The 14,470-nt window shown below is 39.6% G+C and overlaps 2 protein-coding genes across 3 annotated transcripts; one reads left to right on the top strand and one right to left on the bottom strand.

Annotated features, from left to right (window-relative positions):
• Positions 1 to 5: 5 nt before the first annotated feature.
• ppt1 (palmitoyl-protein thioesterase 1 (ceroid-lipofuscinosis, neuronal 1, infantile)) lies at positions 6 to 5,325 on the bottom strand. Of its 2 annotated transcripts, none has more exons than XM_083982664.1 (10): positions 5,303 to 5,325; positions 4,578 to 4,703; positions 4,264 to 4,373; positions 3,527 to 3,654; positions 3,206 to 3,276; positions 1,896 to 1,998; positions 1,702 to 1,792; positions 1,352 to 1,450; positions 1,119 to 1,190; positions 6 to 438 (listed from the first exon to the last, which is right to left on the bottom strand). In XM_083982664.1, the coding sequence occupies exons 2-10, from the start codon at positions 4,693 to 4,695 to the stop codon at positions 316 to 318; spliced, it is 915 nt and encodes a 304-aa protein (XP_083838790.1). In that variant the 5' UTR covers positions 4,696 to 4,703; positions 5,303 to 5,325; the 3' UTR covers positions 6 to 315. The 2 variants fall into 2 exon arrangements, with proteins under 2 accessions (XP_083838790.1, XP_083838791.1); XM_083982665.1 differs by having other exon boundaries at positions 5,292 to 5,319.
• A 307-nt stretch (positions 5,326 to 5,632) lies between these two features.
• LOC310993561 (ras-related GTP-binding protein C-like) lies at positions 5,633 to 12,252 on the top strand. The gene is made up of 7 exons (XM_083981948.1): positions 5,633 to 6,162; positions 6,890 to 7,093; positions 7,199 to 7,398; positions 9,531 to 9,645; positions 9,764 to 9,906; positions 10,004 to 10,152; positions 11,410 to 12,252. The coding sequence occupies exons 1-7, from the start codon at positions 5,980 to 5,982 to the stop codon at positions 11,568 to 11,570; spliced, it is 1,155 nt and encodes a 384-aa protein (XP_083838074.1). The 5' UTR covers positions 5,633 to 5,979; the 3' UTR covers positions 11,571 to 12,252.
• Positions 12,253 to 14,470: the final 2,218 nt, after the last annotated feature.

The raw sequence follows: 14,470 nt of genomic DNA, 5'->3' as shown, positions 1-14,470 counted from the left end.
ATGAACACATTTTGGTCTCTCTTTATTGAACTCAGCATGTCATCTGTACAGATTTTTATTTTATTAGTAAAAAAAAATTGACCTTTATCAAGCATGGCTCATTAACAGATGAGTCAGTCTGGTGTTAGTAGGACAAACAGTGAACTAACACAAATTAGCTGCTAAAATTAACATGGCAACAGAAAACGGCATCGATGACAAGTGATCAGTGCAAAATGAATGATGTGTTTTCAGCTCTCGTTATTACATTTTGTTGCTCTTGAATCGATGAATTCACGTTCAGGTGTTAGAGCCTGACACCAACAGTGGCTTATTTCATTTCAGGTAAGGCAGCAGGTTCTCGTTGAACCATTCTCTGGTGAACTGGAGGTGGTCTCCCTTAGTCGCCAGGAAAACCAGCTTACCGTCTTTGTCCATCGCCGCCAGACCCAGACGATCCTGAATGAGGACATACAGATTTCTGTTTACTCTATTTCAGACCTTTTCTGTTATTTATTTATATAAATTAAACAACACAAACTGAAAATAACTGCAAGTTTGTCTTTGAATAGTCAACTAAATTAAACATATTACAATAGTTTTTGATGAGTTATGTAACAGGTAATGCTAAAATTTTTAATTTTTTAAATTAAAGTTTTCTCATTTAAATTACAGTATAAAAATAGCAGTACATAACAAAAAGAACAATTAAAATGCAACCAAGTTTGTCATAAGTTCACATGCACATTAAATAGTATATTAATATGAAGTAAGTGCAATGGATTAAATACTAAAATGATGCAGCTGTGAGCAGATATTAATGTTATTTGATGTATTTGGTAACAACTGCAACATCTCCAAGACAGTAAAGTTAACTCAGTTGTAATCTTTTAAAATATGTCTCCAACATATACTGCACATATTGTGTTGAAAGTCATTTTTTGGATTCATGAGTTGAGACGCTACAACTACATTTCAGTCTGTTTTAGTAACAGAAGACAAACTCCTAATGTGATTGCAATCAAATTTGGATCCACATTATGAAAAGAAATATGAACAGGGTTTTGTGATTGTTGTTTTTTTTTTTAAATACAGCTTTGCACTGACTGATCCACAATCCTCACAACAAAGACCGTTACCTCTTTGTAGAGAACGCTCTCCTGCAGAGTCTCCGTCTCTTTGGCCTGGCCGGTTTTCAGGAAGCCGAACCACTGAGAGAAGAATCAGGACACGTCTTTTGAGAGACACACACACACACTCTGTATCTAAACTCATTACGGCACCGCCACCTCTTCTGGTAAACTGAGGCAGCTCCAACGACAGTAAGTGATGCTGCTTTAGAAAAATACACATGTGTGTTGTGCTGCGTTACCTCAGAATCAACAGGATCCACCACCGTGTCCTGCAGGAACTTGACCATGATGAACTTTTCCAGCTGCTGGAGATTCTTCCTATAGGTCTCATTTACTCCCTTTAAAGCAGAAAGACATAAATGCAACTGATTATTTTATTATTATATAACTGGAATGAGACAGTAGAGAAGTAAATCACATGAATATCATACAGGAGAAATAGTCTGTGAGCAGTATTTACTCTTCTTTCTATCTATCTATCTATCTATCTATCTATCTATCTATCTATCTATCTATCTATCTATCTATCTATCTATCTATCTATCTATCTACCTATCTATCTATCTATACGGATTTGTGACTTACTGACCCTCTCCTGATTGATGTCGGCCAAGAACAGGCTGTGCTTCTTGTAGAGGTCGTCGTTCAGCGGGTCGTGCCAGTACTGCGCCTGCACAAGGCTGATAACACAGACAAACACACGCACACAACATCCAGTGAGTTGCTGTGCATGTCACATGATGACAGCTACACAACACACAGAAGTCGTGCAGAGAGACGTACTGTTTCTGGACCAGGTCGGAGTACGCTCCGCTGTTCAGAGCTTTGCGGATCATGTCACAGATGTGAGAGCTCTCTCCGGGACACCTGGGCAGCCCGTACACACCTAAAGGAACACAAAGATGTGCAGAGGCAAAGAGTTTATGATGAGGAAGATGAGGACGATGATGACTCACATTCACACTGTCCACCCGAGTTAAAAAAAAAAAAAAAAAAAAGATGGAGAAGCTATAAATAAAAGACTTGGCTGGAGATATATAGTCAACAGTGTCAACATGGAAAAGAAGAGATTCGAACATTGTCTACTGACAAAAAACTGATTTTATCTTTGAGAACGTTGAGGTTAGATTGTTTTGTCAAAGCTGAGGGTGAATTTAAATTTCATCATCAAAACAAAAATCCGATCTGAACGGGTCGTTTTAAAATACTTGATGACACTTGATCGTGTGGAAGTTGTTTTTACTATAGTTTAGTCTGTCACGGAACATCCATTATTCATACAGCAACGTTGAACTTTAAATGATATCTAAGCAGGATGTGCATGATATTATATGTAATGCTATACTAACTCATATTTTAGTCTAGTTTTTATTATACACTGTATTTTTTTTCTCTCTTTTTCTGTACTTTCCTATATTCTTTTTTTCTTGCTTTTAATTGTATGTTTAGTGTTTCCCTTTTCATTTGTTTTACTATTTTGGGTTTAATTTTAATTTTTAAGTATTGTCTGTTTTTACATTTTTATTCCCCCATTTCCAATTCTTACTGTTAAATGTTTTGTTTTTATGTAAAGCACATTGAGTTGTCTCTTGGTATGAAATGTGCTATATAAATAAAGCTGCCTTGCCTATCCTTTATTGTTATAGACAGTTTGAACCATTTATAATTCTAATTTCTGTTTCATGAGTTTTTCAACTAATCAATATTCTAGATGTTTGGTTTATTCAGAGTAGATTTTGTTTTGCTAATAATTAGCTAATAAACTCCTAGTTTTTGTAAGAATGTTATGCTTTATAACAAATCATATGTTTTAATATACATGTTTTTCCAGTGTAAGAACTATAGACATCCAAGGTTTAGGCAGAAACAGGACCAGAAGCAGACATTTATGCTAATACATTTTGGACGTCAGTGAAATTTGGATACAAACCTGATGATTTATAGTCGGTTTAGTTTCATATCACACATATATCACACTGACACTCAGTGATATCTTTATTACAGTGGCATGGTGTGGTTAGACTGAGAGTACAGTTTGCTTTTCTCAGGGAAGTGAGTTTATCTGGTGTTGTAGTTTCTCATGGTGAACTTACCCTGGTGCTGACCACCGATGGAGATGAGGGTTTTCATTGGTGGAGAGGGACAGCGCTGAGCCACGGCCCTCCTGTGAGGAGAGGAACCAGGAGGAGTGGGAGTGAGCTTCCTCATACACAAACAGGCCAAGACAATAGGATGTGAACTGATACTATCTTTGTCAAACATGAGAAGCTGTGACACTTATTTTAGATCCTGTATTTACTTTGCTGTGAAACAGAATAAGGCAAGAAGGGAATCTAACCCAACACTGGATCTGCTCAGTTTCTCTCACATTCACATAACAAAACCATTCAGCGTCCAGAACCGGAGATACATACAGAAATTGCGCCCCCTGGGAGAAGCCCATAGCATTGTATCCTCCCTTCAACTTGGGGTCCTGAGCCAGCTGACTGCAGACCACAGACACCTGCTCATTCACATCCATGAAAAACCCATTTTCTGTGTCCTGCAGGAGGAGAAACATGAAAAGTTCAAAGCATGACGGAGAGATTAAAAGAAGAAGACGAGCTCCCGTCCACGAGAAGAGATAAAGTCACGGTGTTGCGACGGATCAAAGCGAAAGGCAACAGAGTCGTACTGGTCTGCTATGAATATTAACACAGAAGAATTACACAGTCGTGTTGTAAAGGAGCTATTTTTCTGATGTAACTCGCGCCACTAGCACTGCAAATATCACAGAATAGGAATCCTTACATGTCATGTGGATGAATCAATCAAAGCCGTTTGGTTCACATGCAACATTCTTGGCTAAATGTGTCATATTCTTACATGAACTGTGAGTTTGTTGAAGAGGAAAGAGGGGAGTTGATTTCTCTATTCAGAAATAAAATGAAATCTGAGTAAAATAGGTTTAAATATCTACTTTTTTTTTTATCTTTAAATGACATCATATGGATAAAACATTGCTCTAAAATGGACCTCTGCTACTTAAAGTAACAAAAAGAGCTTAGGCAAAAAAAAAAAAAAAGTGTGAATATATTTTCTCCTGTACACTTGACTACAGACTTTAGAACTGGATAATGAGACTATAAATTGCTTAGTAGTGTAAACGCACCTCTATGACGTTTTTCCCAATCATCAGTGAGAGCACGTACACACCAGGGACCTCCTCCTCTATCATCTTCTTAATCGCTCCCATGCTGAGAGGGTTACAACAGCTGTCACCTGAGCAACACACACATATTCACTCTTTATTATCAGCTGACAAAACAGGTGATAACATGGATGCATAATGTGTTTTCGTGGAAGTAACTTGTCTTGCAGGATTACTTTCCCCATCTGATCTCATATGACATTGTGAACATTATTATTATTGTTAGGCTATGTTTTCATCATTTCAGTATCTTGATCAGCAGCACAGTCACTCACCCATCCCGTGCCACAGCACCACTGGTGTGGTCCCGTTGTTGGAGTCGTGAGCTGGGCCGCCAGCGACCAGCAGCACTGGACCAGCCAGGAGGAAACACAGGAGGGCTGCAGCTGTCATACTGGAGCCTGAAAGCACAAGCAATGAGCAAACTCAAGTTAGAAAGAGGAAAAGACAGATGAGGACAAAAGATGTGGATGTCCTTTTCTCTTATTTGGACTCTCAGGTTTGATTTTATGTGGAAAGAAGATTGAGCCAGTGATTTCACAGGGAGCTCAAACTTCCCATCCAGCATTACAAGTCATTTTTACACTGCAATTGCACATTAAAGTACCTGCTGTCTATTTTGTTGTTTGTGTGTTCTTATCAAAATGTCAGTAACGTTATCACTTCCTGTTATCTCTTGCACTCTCAATCGATTATCACAGCACTGTCTCAGATAAATCGGCAAAAGCACATTCATAGCAGTGAATGAGCTCTGAGTTTATACTTTAACAAACGAAATATTTTAAATGCGTCAAAGAATCACTTCTAAATTAGCTCGAACAAGCTAAAAGCTCAGATTTTACATCAAATAAATACTTATTTACGTCTTTGTGCCATTGAGAGCCTCAATTAAACTATAAAAAGATTAAATATCAAGCCACGGTTTAAATAAACCACCGTTTTCCTTCTATCAAGCCAAATATAAGTTAAAACATTGTCAATCTACGCACAGATTACTCACCGCTTGTGTCCCCTTCCTGTTTCTGTTGGGCTACTTATTGTCATATGACCATGTTTGGACTGAACAACCAATCAGATTCGGGGGCGGGGCTAAAAACGAACGCTGGCTTGGGGTGCCAGTTTGTAGCTGTTTTCCGTTTGTTCGGAGATAAGAAGTGATTTGGGCAGAGCTACATTTTGTAACAATTAATCGGTTTATTTCCTACCCATGAGACATTAAGCTTTCAAAATGTATCACATTTCCATCTAATTGACATCATATTCATTATATGCATATAAAAAAGTAAAATTAAAACTTCGGGTCCTTTTTAATCAAACCTGGCAACACAAAAGTGGGTGGAAATGTCTAACAAAGTGTACTTCTTGGAGTCGCTTTCTCCTTTCTTGATCGAATCGATATTTGTCAATATTATATATTAATTGTAAGGTCTTTAAACGTTCATTTCAAACCCAAATATAGTTAAGTTTGGTGTTTGTCGCCGTGTTTTAACAGAGAAACTCCACGCTCCAGCTACTCGTCTACTAGCCTGCCATGCTAAATCATTGCGACAACAACAATCTTGCTCGGAAGTGGATTGTTTAAAAGTTGAAAACACTAGAGGAGTGCACAACAAAGACGGATTTTTTTCTTCCTTTCTTCTTCTTTTTATTTTTTATTTATTTTTTATAAAGTACAGGATGTCGATTAACGGTGAGGAGCCAGCGTTAGCGGGGAGTTACGGAGTCGTGGGGTCGTTTCCTAAAAGTTTTGGTTATGGGGTGGAGGAGGACGCGGACATGGAGGAAAACAGCACACCGGCTGATCAACCGAGGATACTGCTGATGGGGCTGAGGCGGAGCGGAAAGTCGTCCATCCAGAAGGTAATAATTATGTTTAACAATATACTATTTTATAACTAAATAACAATAATAATCATAATCATAATCATAATAATAGCCTTTATTCGGGACTCAAAAGGGGTCCATCCAAAAGTGGTCCATAAAAAGTAAGAGTAAGTACAGAGTTGATATAAAAGCCATAATAGGTCCACAATAAATAAAATAAAATAAAAACACATTTACATGTAGACTAAGACGCCAATGGTTTCACAGTCACCCATAGCAGGGTTCAAATAGTTAGTCCATAGGCCATACCTCCATGATATTTAGTCCACTACAAATAAAACATCAAGTAGGCTAAGTTATAATGTGAAAAAACCCAAAAATAAACTCTGCATAGGAAAAGCTGAAATATACTAGGTAATAAATACAACAACAACAAAAAACAAAAAAAAGCAGTAGTTAAAACTAAATAAAACACTGCACCAGAATAAAGTGCATTTCAGTTGTCCTATTTAGACTTTTCCAACTCGTTTTACACATTATTTTTTCCCCCTGAAAGTGAAAGAAGAAAGAACTGAAAATAAAAACTGTGAAAAGATGAAGTGGTCAGTAAGTGTGTTATATGCAATTATAACCACCAGACAGACTCATCATGTGTCAGTCACCATGTAATTATTGTTACTTTACCTGTCAAGTTGTGTATTATTGTTTTGTTAAAATAAAACATGTTTTCTGACACTGTATTGTGCTGTGCCCCTTTTCTCAGGTTGTATTCCACAAAATGTCACCAAACGAGACTTTGTTCCTCGAGAGCACCAACAAAATCTACAAGGACGACATCTCCAGCAGCTCCTTTGTCAACTTCCAGATCTGGGACTTCCCCGGACAGGTGGACTTTTTCGACCCCACGTTTGACAGCGAGATGATCTTCAAGGGAGCCGGCGCTTTAATCTTTGTCATTGACGCTCAGGTAGGATAAATAAAGCTTATAGTTTAGCTTTTAAATGCTTCCCGTGTGAGATGAATTAACATGTCACCTCTTTCCTGTGCCTGAATCTGTCTCTGCTGTTATTAGGACGACTACGTGGAAGCTCTCGGGCGGTTGAATCTCACTGTGTCCAGAGCCTACAAAGTGAATCCGAACATCAACTTTGAGGTTTTCATCCATAAAGTGGACGGCCTGTCGGACGACCACAAAATAGAAACGCAGCGAGATATTCATCAGAGGGCCAACGATGATCTGGCAGATGCCAACCTGGAGAGAGTTCATCTCAGGTGAGTGTCGGACATGTCTGAACAGGTGAGATACTTCAGGTTCTTGCAGTTTCTGAGCGTTTTAAAGCAGGTTGTGGCTGCAGATCCCCTACCTAATAGGACGAACGTCTGTTTTTTTAGACAAAGAGCTGGTAACCACACAAATGAGCCAACAAACTGCAGTATATTAATTTCTCTGTGTTGTTCAGTCCACCGTAGAGAAAACTATCCCACTTCCAAATTAGGATATTGCGATTTCAGCCTTTTTGTCCCTTTAAAATTCAGTTGTTTTTTTGTCAGTGACTTCAAATTATGTGAAATGTAAACAGCAGTAAATCAGCAGTGTTTAGAAACAGCTCGAGTCACTTTTTCCTGCTGGTTCCCTTTACAGTTCTTTCAGTATAAAAGCATCACAGGCATCACGCAGGAAGCATGTTTGACGTCACAGCCTCAGCTTCATTAGTGTTGACATCACCATAATAAGAAGTCCATTTAGTTTATAAAATAACCTGCACACTTGTCAGTGTTTTTCTATATGATCTTGTTCATGCTGGTTTCCTATCAGCGAATCATGTTGCAGTGGTGTATTGTGTGAAATCCTGCACACACACACACACACACATCAGGAGCTTCGGATAATCTTAATCGACAGTAGAAATCTGAGATTGACAGGTAAAAAGGCCCAGATTCACAAAAGCTTCTTAAAGGGATAGTAGCATTTTTTTTAAGTGGGGTTGTATGATCTACAAATAGCCCTTAAAGGCCCCATGCTGTGCACTTTTCTCTGGGTTTATTTACCTGCTGATATCCCTAACAAAATGTATCATTGGTTTTGAGTACCAGTGATCTGCTTAATATCGTTTATATTGCCCCTTTCTGTTGCCTCTTTCTGGAGTTCTAACAGGCACAGGTCATTTGGCCAATCAGAAGAGAGAATGAGAACCTCTCCTCTGATTGGCTGACTGTTTTAGAGTGGCATGTGGTCGGGCCAATCACAGGCAAGTAACTGAAACCTAAGCTGCATTCATACAAATTGAAAAAAAACAACTGGTCACGGTGGGCGGAGTTACCTTGTGTGTGACATCACAGAAAGGAGGAAGTGCTATCTGCTCGTCTCAAATAGAATGTTCCTACAGATGGGCGGTGTGTGTCTCTCCGTTTATGACCAATTTGATGCATGGGGCAGTATATACGTGGCCCAGAGACCTCCCCAAGCACCAAAAAATAACCAAAATCACATTTTTCATACCATGGGGCCTTTAAGTACTTTAATTGCAGTAGAAGACTCTCTGCACTCCTCCCGTTAGCAACGCCAGGCCATAGCCCTGCCCAGAGATTTACAACATACAGTGTTGTGAACAGACCCAAAGAAACGGCCTATTTTCACGGCCTAAAAGAGGTTTTACCTGAAAAAAAAATACACAGTTCCATTGTTCGCTATAATATAATTTTTTCCAGCCCCTCAAAGTGCAGGAAAAACACTGTTTTTATTTGGACCTAACCAACTGCTGATCGGCGGGTGCTAACCCTGGGTGGAGTGGGATACGTGAGTTGGTAATGTTACTATCCCTTTAAGAAAAAAAATCTTCTTAAGTGTCATTTTTTTTCTTAACTTCAGTCTTAAGAAGGAAAAAAGAGAAGAAGTCATATTCTCAACTTTCTTCTTAAGAAAAAACTCAAAGTTCTCAAATTTGTTCTTAACTTTAAAGTAACATTGCGGAGTTTTTCGGCCTTAAAATAATGTTTCCAGACTCATTGCAATGGTAGAAAAATGGTTAATAGGATGAATGGTGCTGCCGCTGCAGCCTGAGCCGGGTCGCGTCGGCTGAAACTGCACTATGTAACTTCCCTGCACGGGTACGAATCATCGCCCCCCCCTCCCCTCTGCGTGGAGAGAGAGACGTGGTGGCTAAAAGCGAAACTTACGGTTCCCCTCCGGTCGTCGTAGCCGCCGCCGCCACCGCCGGAAGTTTGTCAGTCATATCAGACATTTAAAATGTAGTTATGAGTTTATTGTGGCAGCAATAGTGTTGTTCCATCATTGTAAAAACTTACAGTGTTCAGATGTGGTGATGACATTCATATTTTCCAGTTTTTACTCCAACTGGTTTGCTGCCACTGTAACTTTGTAGTGTCTCCCTCTCCCTCCTCAGCCTCTACCTGACCAGTATCTACGACCACTCCATATTCGAGGCCTTCAGCAAAGTCGTCCAGAAGCTCATTCCTCAGTTGCCAACTCTGGAGAACCTTTTGAACATTTTCATATCCGTAGGTTGTTTTTATTTTCTGTTCCTTTGTTTAACTTGAGTCAAAACGGAAAAAGTAGTAGAAAAAGTGTAGTAGTTTTTGCACTTTCTATTGTGACCCATCTTTTTTGTTTCTCTAGCACTCTGGGATTGAGAAAGCCTTCCTGTTCGATGTCGTTAGCAAGATTTACGTGGCCACAGACAGTTCCCCCGTGGACATGCAGTCCTACGAGCTCTGCTGTGACATGATCGACGTTGTCATTGACTTCTCCGGCATTTACGGGTGAGAGCCGGTGTACTGTACACGTGCTGGCAAAGATCATATCCTCTTCTTTTTTCTTTTCAACTCAGAGTTAAAAGCTGATTGTTACTCTTGGCAGACAAATGGAGGGTGGCAGCGGCTCTGCCTACGACAAGGAGTCTTTGGCTATCATCAAGCTCAACAACACCACGGTGCTTTATTTGAAAGAAGTCACAAAGTTCCTCGCTCTCGTCTGCATCCTCCGAGAGGAGAGCTTTGAGAGGAAAGGTGGGTAGTTTTTAGCTTTTAGAAATGGCCAATCTCTGTAGTTTGATTAAACAAGGTGTTCAAAATGTAGCTTTAAAGGGATAGTTTGAAGTTTTAAAATGAAAAAAAAAAAAGTGTTTTAGACACTTAAAAACACCCGCTAAACAGTCCAATAAATAATCAAAGCACTAATTCACTAAAGTAGTGATTTGATTGACAGTGGAGGTGGACAAAAAAGGAGAAAAACATGTAACGTAATAAAACAGTAAAAGGCTCACCACATTTTTGGTTGTTAGCGACTGAAATACAACAACAAAGAGAACATTTAAAAATATATATAGATATTTTTTTTCAACATTGTGGGAAATAGTTGTGTCCCCTTCTTTGCATCTGCACACATACAGAAAGTGTTAAATTAACTTCCTCAAGTCACGTTGTCAGTGTGAAGCTCAGCAAGTTAGGAACCAGCCCATAACCTCCTGAACCTCCTCAAAGCTACGACGTGCTGTTTTCACACTTGGGTTTTTGTATCTTTGTGACAAACAGGATTTAATGTGTTAACTAGAAACGATCATACTGTTTTTAAGGAAGGGAATAAGTAAGAATGAAAGTATAAATCTGACAAAAATGTAAAACTGTTACCAGATAACGTTAGTGTTTTAGTGTGTGTGTTCATTGTGCTCAGAATTTGGATTCTGTTAGCCTGACAAGCCAGACTATATCATTAACATGTCTAGTCTGGCAACGACCGGTAGACCTCGGCTCAATCCAGGGGGCGGGATGAAGGCTGTCTTTCAAACGGCCTCTGCACGCAATAGGGTAGCGCTACGACTAATCAGAGCAAAGAGCAGGATGATGTAGATTAAACTTTTCCCATATCCCGTCGGCAAAACACCAAATACATCTTTCTTTGAAATGAATGACTTCAGTGCAGTTTCTTGCTCAACTTTTAAAGAAAATTAATAGTTTAATTCTTTGATGCCAACGTCGATTCAAACGATTCCTTTGCCAAAGCCATCTTGTCATGTTTTTCACCGTCGCAAGTATGTCGTCATCGCGTTAAGCCCACCCAACGACTCTCTAAACAGATAGAGCGCTGTGATTGGTGAACACAAACAGTGTTCAAGACTCAAAAAGTTCCTATATTTGCTGCCGCTAGGGTGCGTCTAGATTTCTAGGCTAGGATTCTGTATTTTTTCATTGCAAAAGCTCATATTAACACATTTGTAATTGGACTCTTCAGCCCTACTTTAAACGACTTATGTGATCTCTTTGCAGGTTTGATAGAGTACAACTTTCATTGTTTCCGAAAAGCCATCCACGAAGTGTTTGAGATCGGCACCTCGGCGGAGGGCGCCGTGTGGAGACCGGCGGCGAGCTCGTCCAGCCGCGACCTGAGTGGGTTAACGTTTGCCCCACTGAATGGAAACGCCATTTGAAGGACACACGGAGCAGACGAGTGACGTGTGTAAAATCTTCAGTTTACCTGAAGTGCAGTGAGGCGGAGATGATAATAATGTGAAGGCAGACGACGGGCCTCTCGTTCCGCACATGCTGCCTCGCCGTGTGCACGATTGAATGTGAATGTGTTAGAGAGAAGCAGCTGCTGAACTCAACAAGCTGCGGGACTAAATCTGATCCACCTGGTTCTCCTGCTCTGGTTTCACAGGAGGCGATGAATCCAATACTGCACATGTCCAGTATTACCGGTATATAAATACATGAAGCCTCTATGTAAAACAGATCTTGGTGTTACTTGGTAATGAATCCTGTCAGTGATGTTTACCTCCTTGTGCCAGTGAATCCCGTCACACTCTGCGCTACGAAACTACTTTTCCTGAAGGTACTTCTGGTTCAGTTTGTTAAGCGAAAGCTGTCAAACTGAGCTCGGTGTAAACGCTCCATTGACTTGAGCAGATGTGGCAAAGTGTTCACGCTCTAAAACGGTACGCACTTCTTTCATGTTCCTGCTGGTTCTGCGTTGAATTATTGAGTGGCTTAAAGTGGCTTTAATCCCCCCCGCCCCCCCCCCCCCGGTATGAAAAACAAACCCTGTCGAGCTCAGGCTTGTTTTCTGTTGACGGTGATTCATGCAGCCGGTGCTCTGCTCAGGATCTCCTCAGACCAGGACTGTGCCAGTTACACCATTAGAGCGTCGGCTGATTAACACAGAGGTCGACAACACTGTGCTCTTAATGGAGTCTGGAAATAACTGATGATGCTTTTTTTTTTTCTCTCTCTCTCTCGGGACAACTTACCGTGCCTGCTGACGGCTGACTCCGTCACTTGATGAACAAATCAAACAAATTTTTACTACACACACATTGTTTTGCTTTTTCTTTTTTCTTTTTGGGTGGGACCATAAAGATTTATTTTTTATTACTGTGTGTAATTCTTTAATAAAATAAGTTTTATATTTTGTTGATCAAGCTTAACTTTGCCTCTGATTATAAAGTGGTCATGAATACAACATCTCAGGGACATCTGTGGGGAACAATTTATATAATATGTAATAATGATTATGATAATAATAATAATAATAATAATAATACATTTTTATTTGTTGGCGCCTTTCAAAGAACCCAAGGTCGCCTTACAGATAACAGAACAAAACATATGTAAAAACAGGAAAAATTTCAGCACAGATAACAGAAAACAATCGAACAGAACAGTAGCGAAAATGCAAAGGTCAACATCACTGATCTCAAATCATACTGAAGGGAATTTCTTCAGTGTGAGGTAATTTATTGTAATTACATTCATTATAATTATTGTTGTTGTTATTATTTCTTTTTAATCAAACCTTTTTTTTACCCATGCACCTTGAACTGAACCATACTGTAGTGTAGGTATTGTGTTAGAGCAGCAGGGGGCAGCACATCCACATGTTAGTATGTGAAGTTTCAGGACGAACTCATCATGTCATATTTCACATTGGGAATGAAAGTTAATTTTTTTCATCAGATCACACAGTGGACCATCAAGAGATCTTAAAATGCCACACACACACACACACACACACACACACACACACACACACACACACACACACACACACACACACACACACACACACACACACACACACACAGACATACACACACAGACATATATACACACACACACAGTAGAGGAGGGTGAAAGCCTTCATCACATCAACCTCCTGTACTGTACACATCATGACTTAATGGGTGGTGGCAGGATGGAGCCGCAGCTGAAGCCTCTAATCGTCCCCAGACCTCCTGCTCACCACTGTGGAAAATGGAGGTCAACGAGCGGGAAAATGATATCTTGCTCTTTGGGATTTTTTTTTTTCAGGACCTTGCAAGTTTGCTTCAAACCACAGAGAAAAATTTGTACGGCAGAGAAACCTCAGATGTAACGTAAGATTGTGGAGCGAAAGACAATATGGAGAGTGTAAAGCTGCTGGTCAGCATCTTTATGTGCTTGTGTGATGGATATAACTGTGCTGAAACCTGTCATATGGGAGAAAAAAACATGTTAACCATTTAAAAGCAGCAGCACATAAAAAAATACATTGTTATTAACACTCAATAACACAACAATGATGTGGCTTTAAGCAGATAAAGGACATTTTAGTAATATGCAATGTTAAGTATGGATTTAGGATATTTCATTATTGTTTTTAACACATTTATTTGAGTTATAGATCAAATGTGACTCCTCATGACTTTTGAAAACAGATTTTATAAACTTACCTGTAGTATATCATAGTTCCATGCATAAACAATCAATCAATACTTTATAATGTCAAACAGTAAATAAATGTGCTATAATGTGAATAGCCTTCTAATAAATGCTTTGTAATGCGAATAAATGCTAATAGGATCAATTTGTAGCCAAAAACATTAATACATAATTACAACATAAATGTCCCTTTTTAAAAATCTTATACTCTTACATTATAATGTCCAGCACAGTGTTCACTGTGTGTTTATACTGTCTATAAAAGTTAAACGGGGTTGTTAAACTACAGTGTTACACCTAAATGATTTTTATAGCGTTATTACGCTGCCACAGCTCCTGTTACGACTTTATTATTATAGTGATTTTCTCTTTGCAGAGACAATAAAGTGGTTTACATCAGCAGCTGGAAACCAGTGGATCCTCCACAGTCTACCGTGTGTTTAAAATATTCAGTTACATCCAAACACACACAAAGTCTACCTTCTCCAGCCAGGCCTGAACTCCTCACAAGGTGAAGACAGAAAAGAGGAGTGTACAGACGGCAGGAGGAGGAGGAGGAGGAGGAGGAGGAGGGACAGGGCGGCGTCTGACGGAGCGCTTCGGTTTTTACGCACCAGACACAGACGCTTTA

Source organism: Trachurus trachurus (assembly GCF_905171665.1).
Source record: "Trachurus trachurus genome assembly, chromosome: 11".
NCBI lineage: Eukaryota > Metazoa > Chordata > Actinopteri > Carangiformes > Carangidae > Trachurus > Trachurus trachurus.
This window is presented reverse-complemented; position numbering and strand designations above follow the sequence as displayed.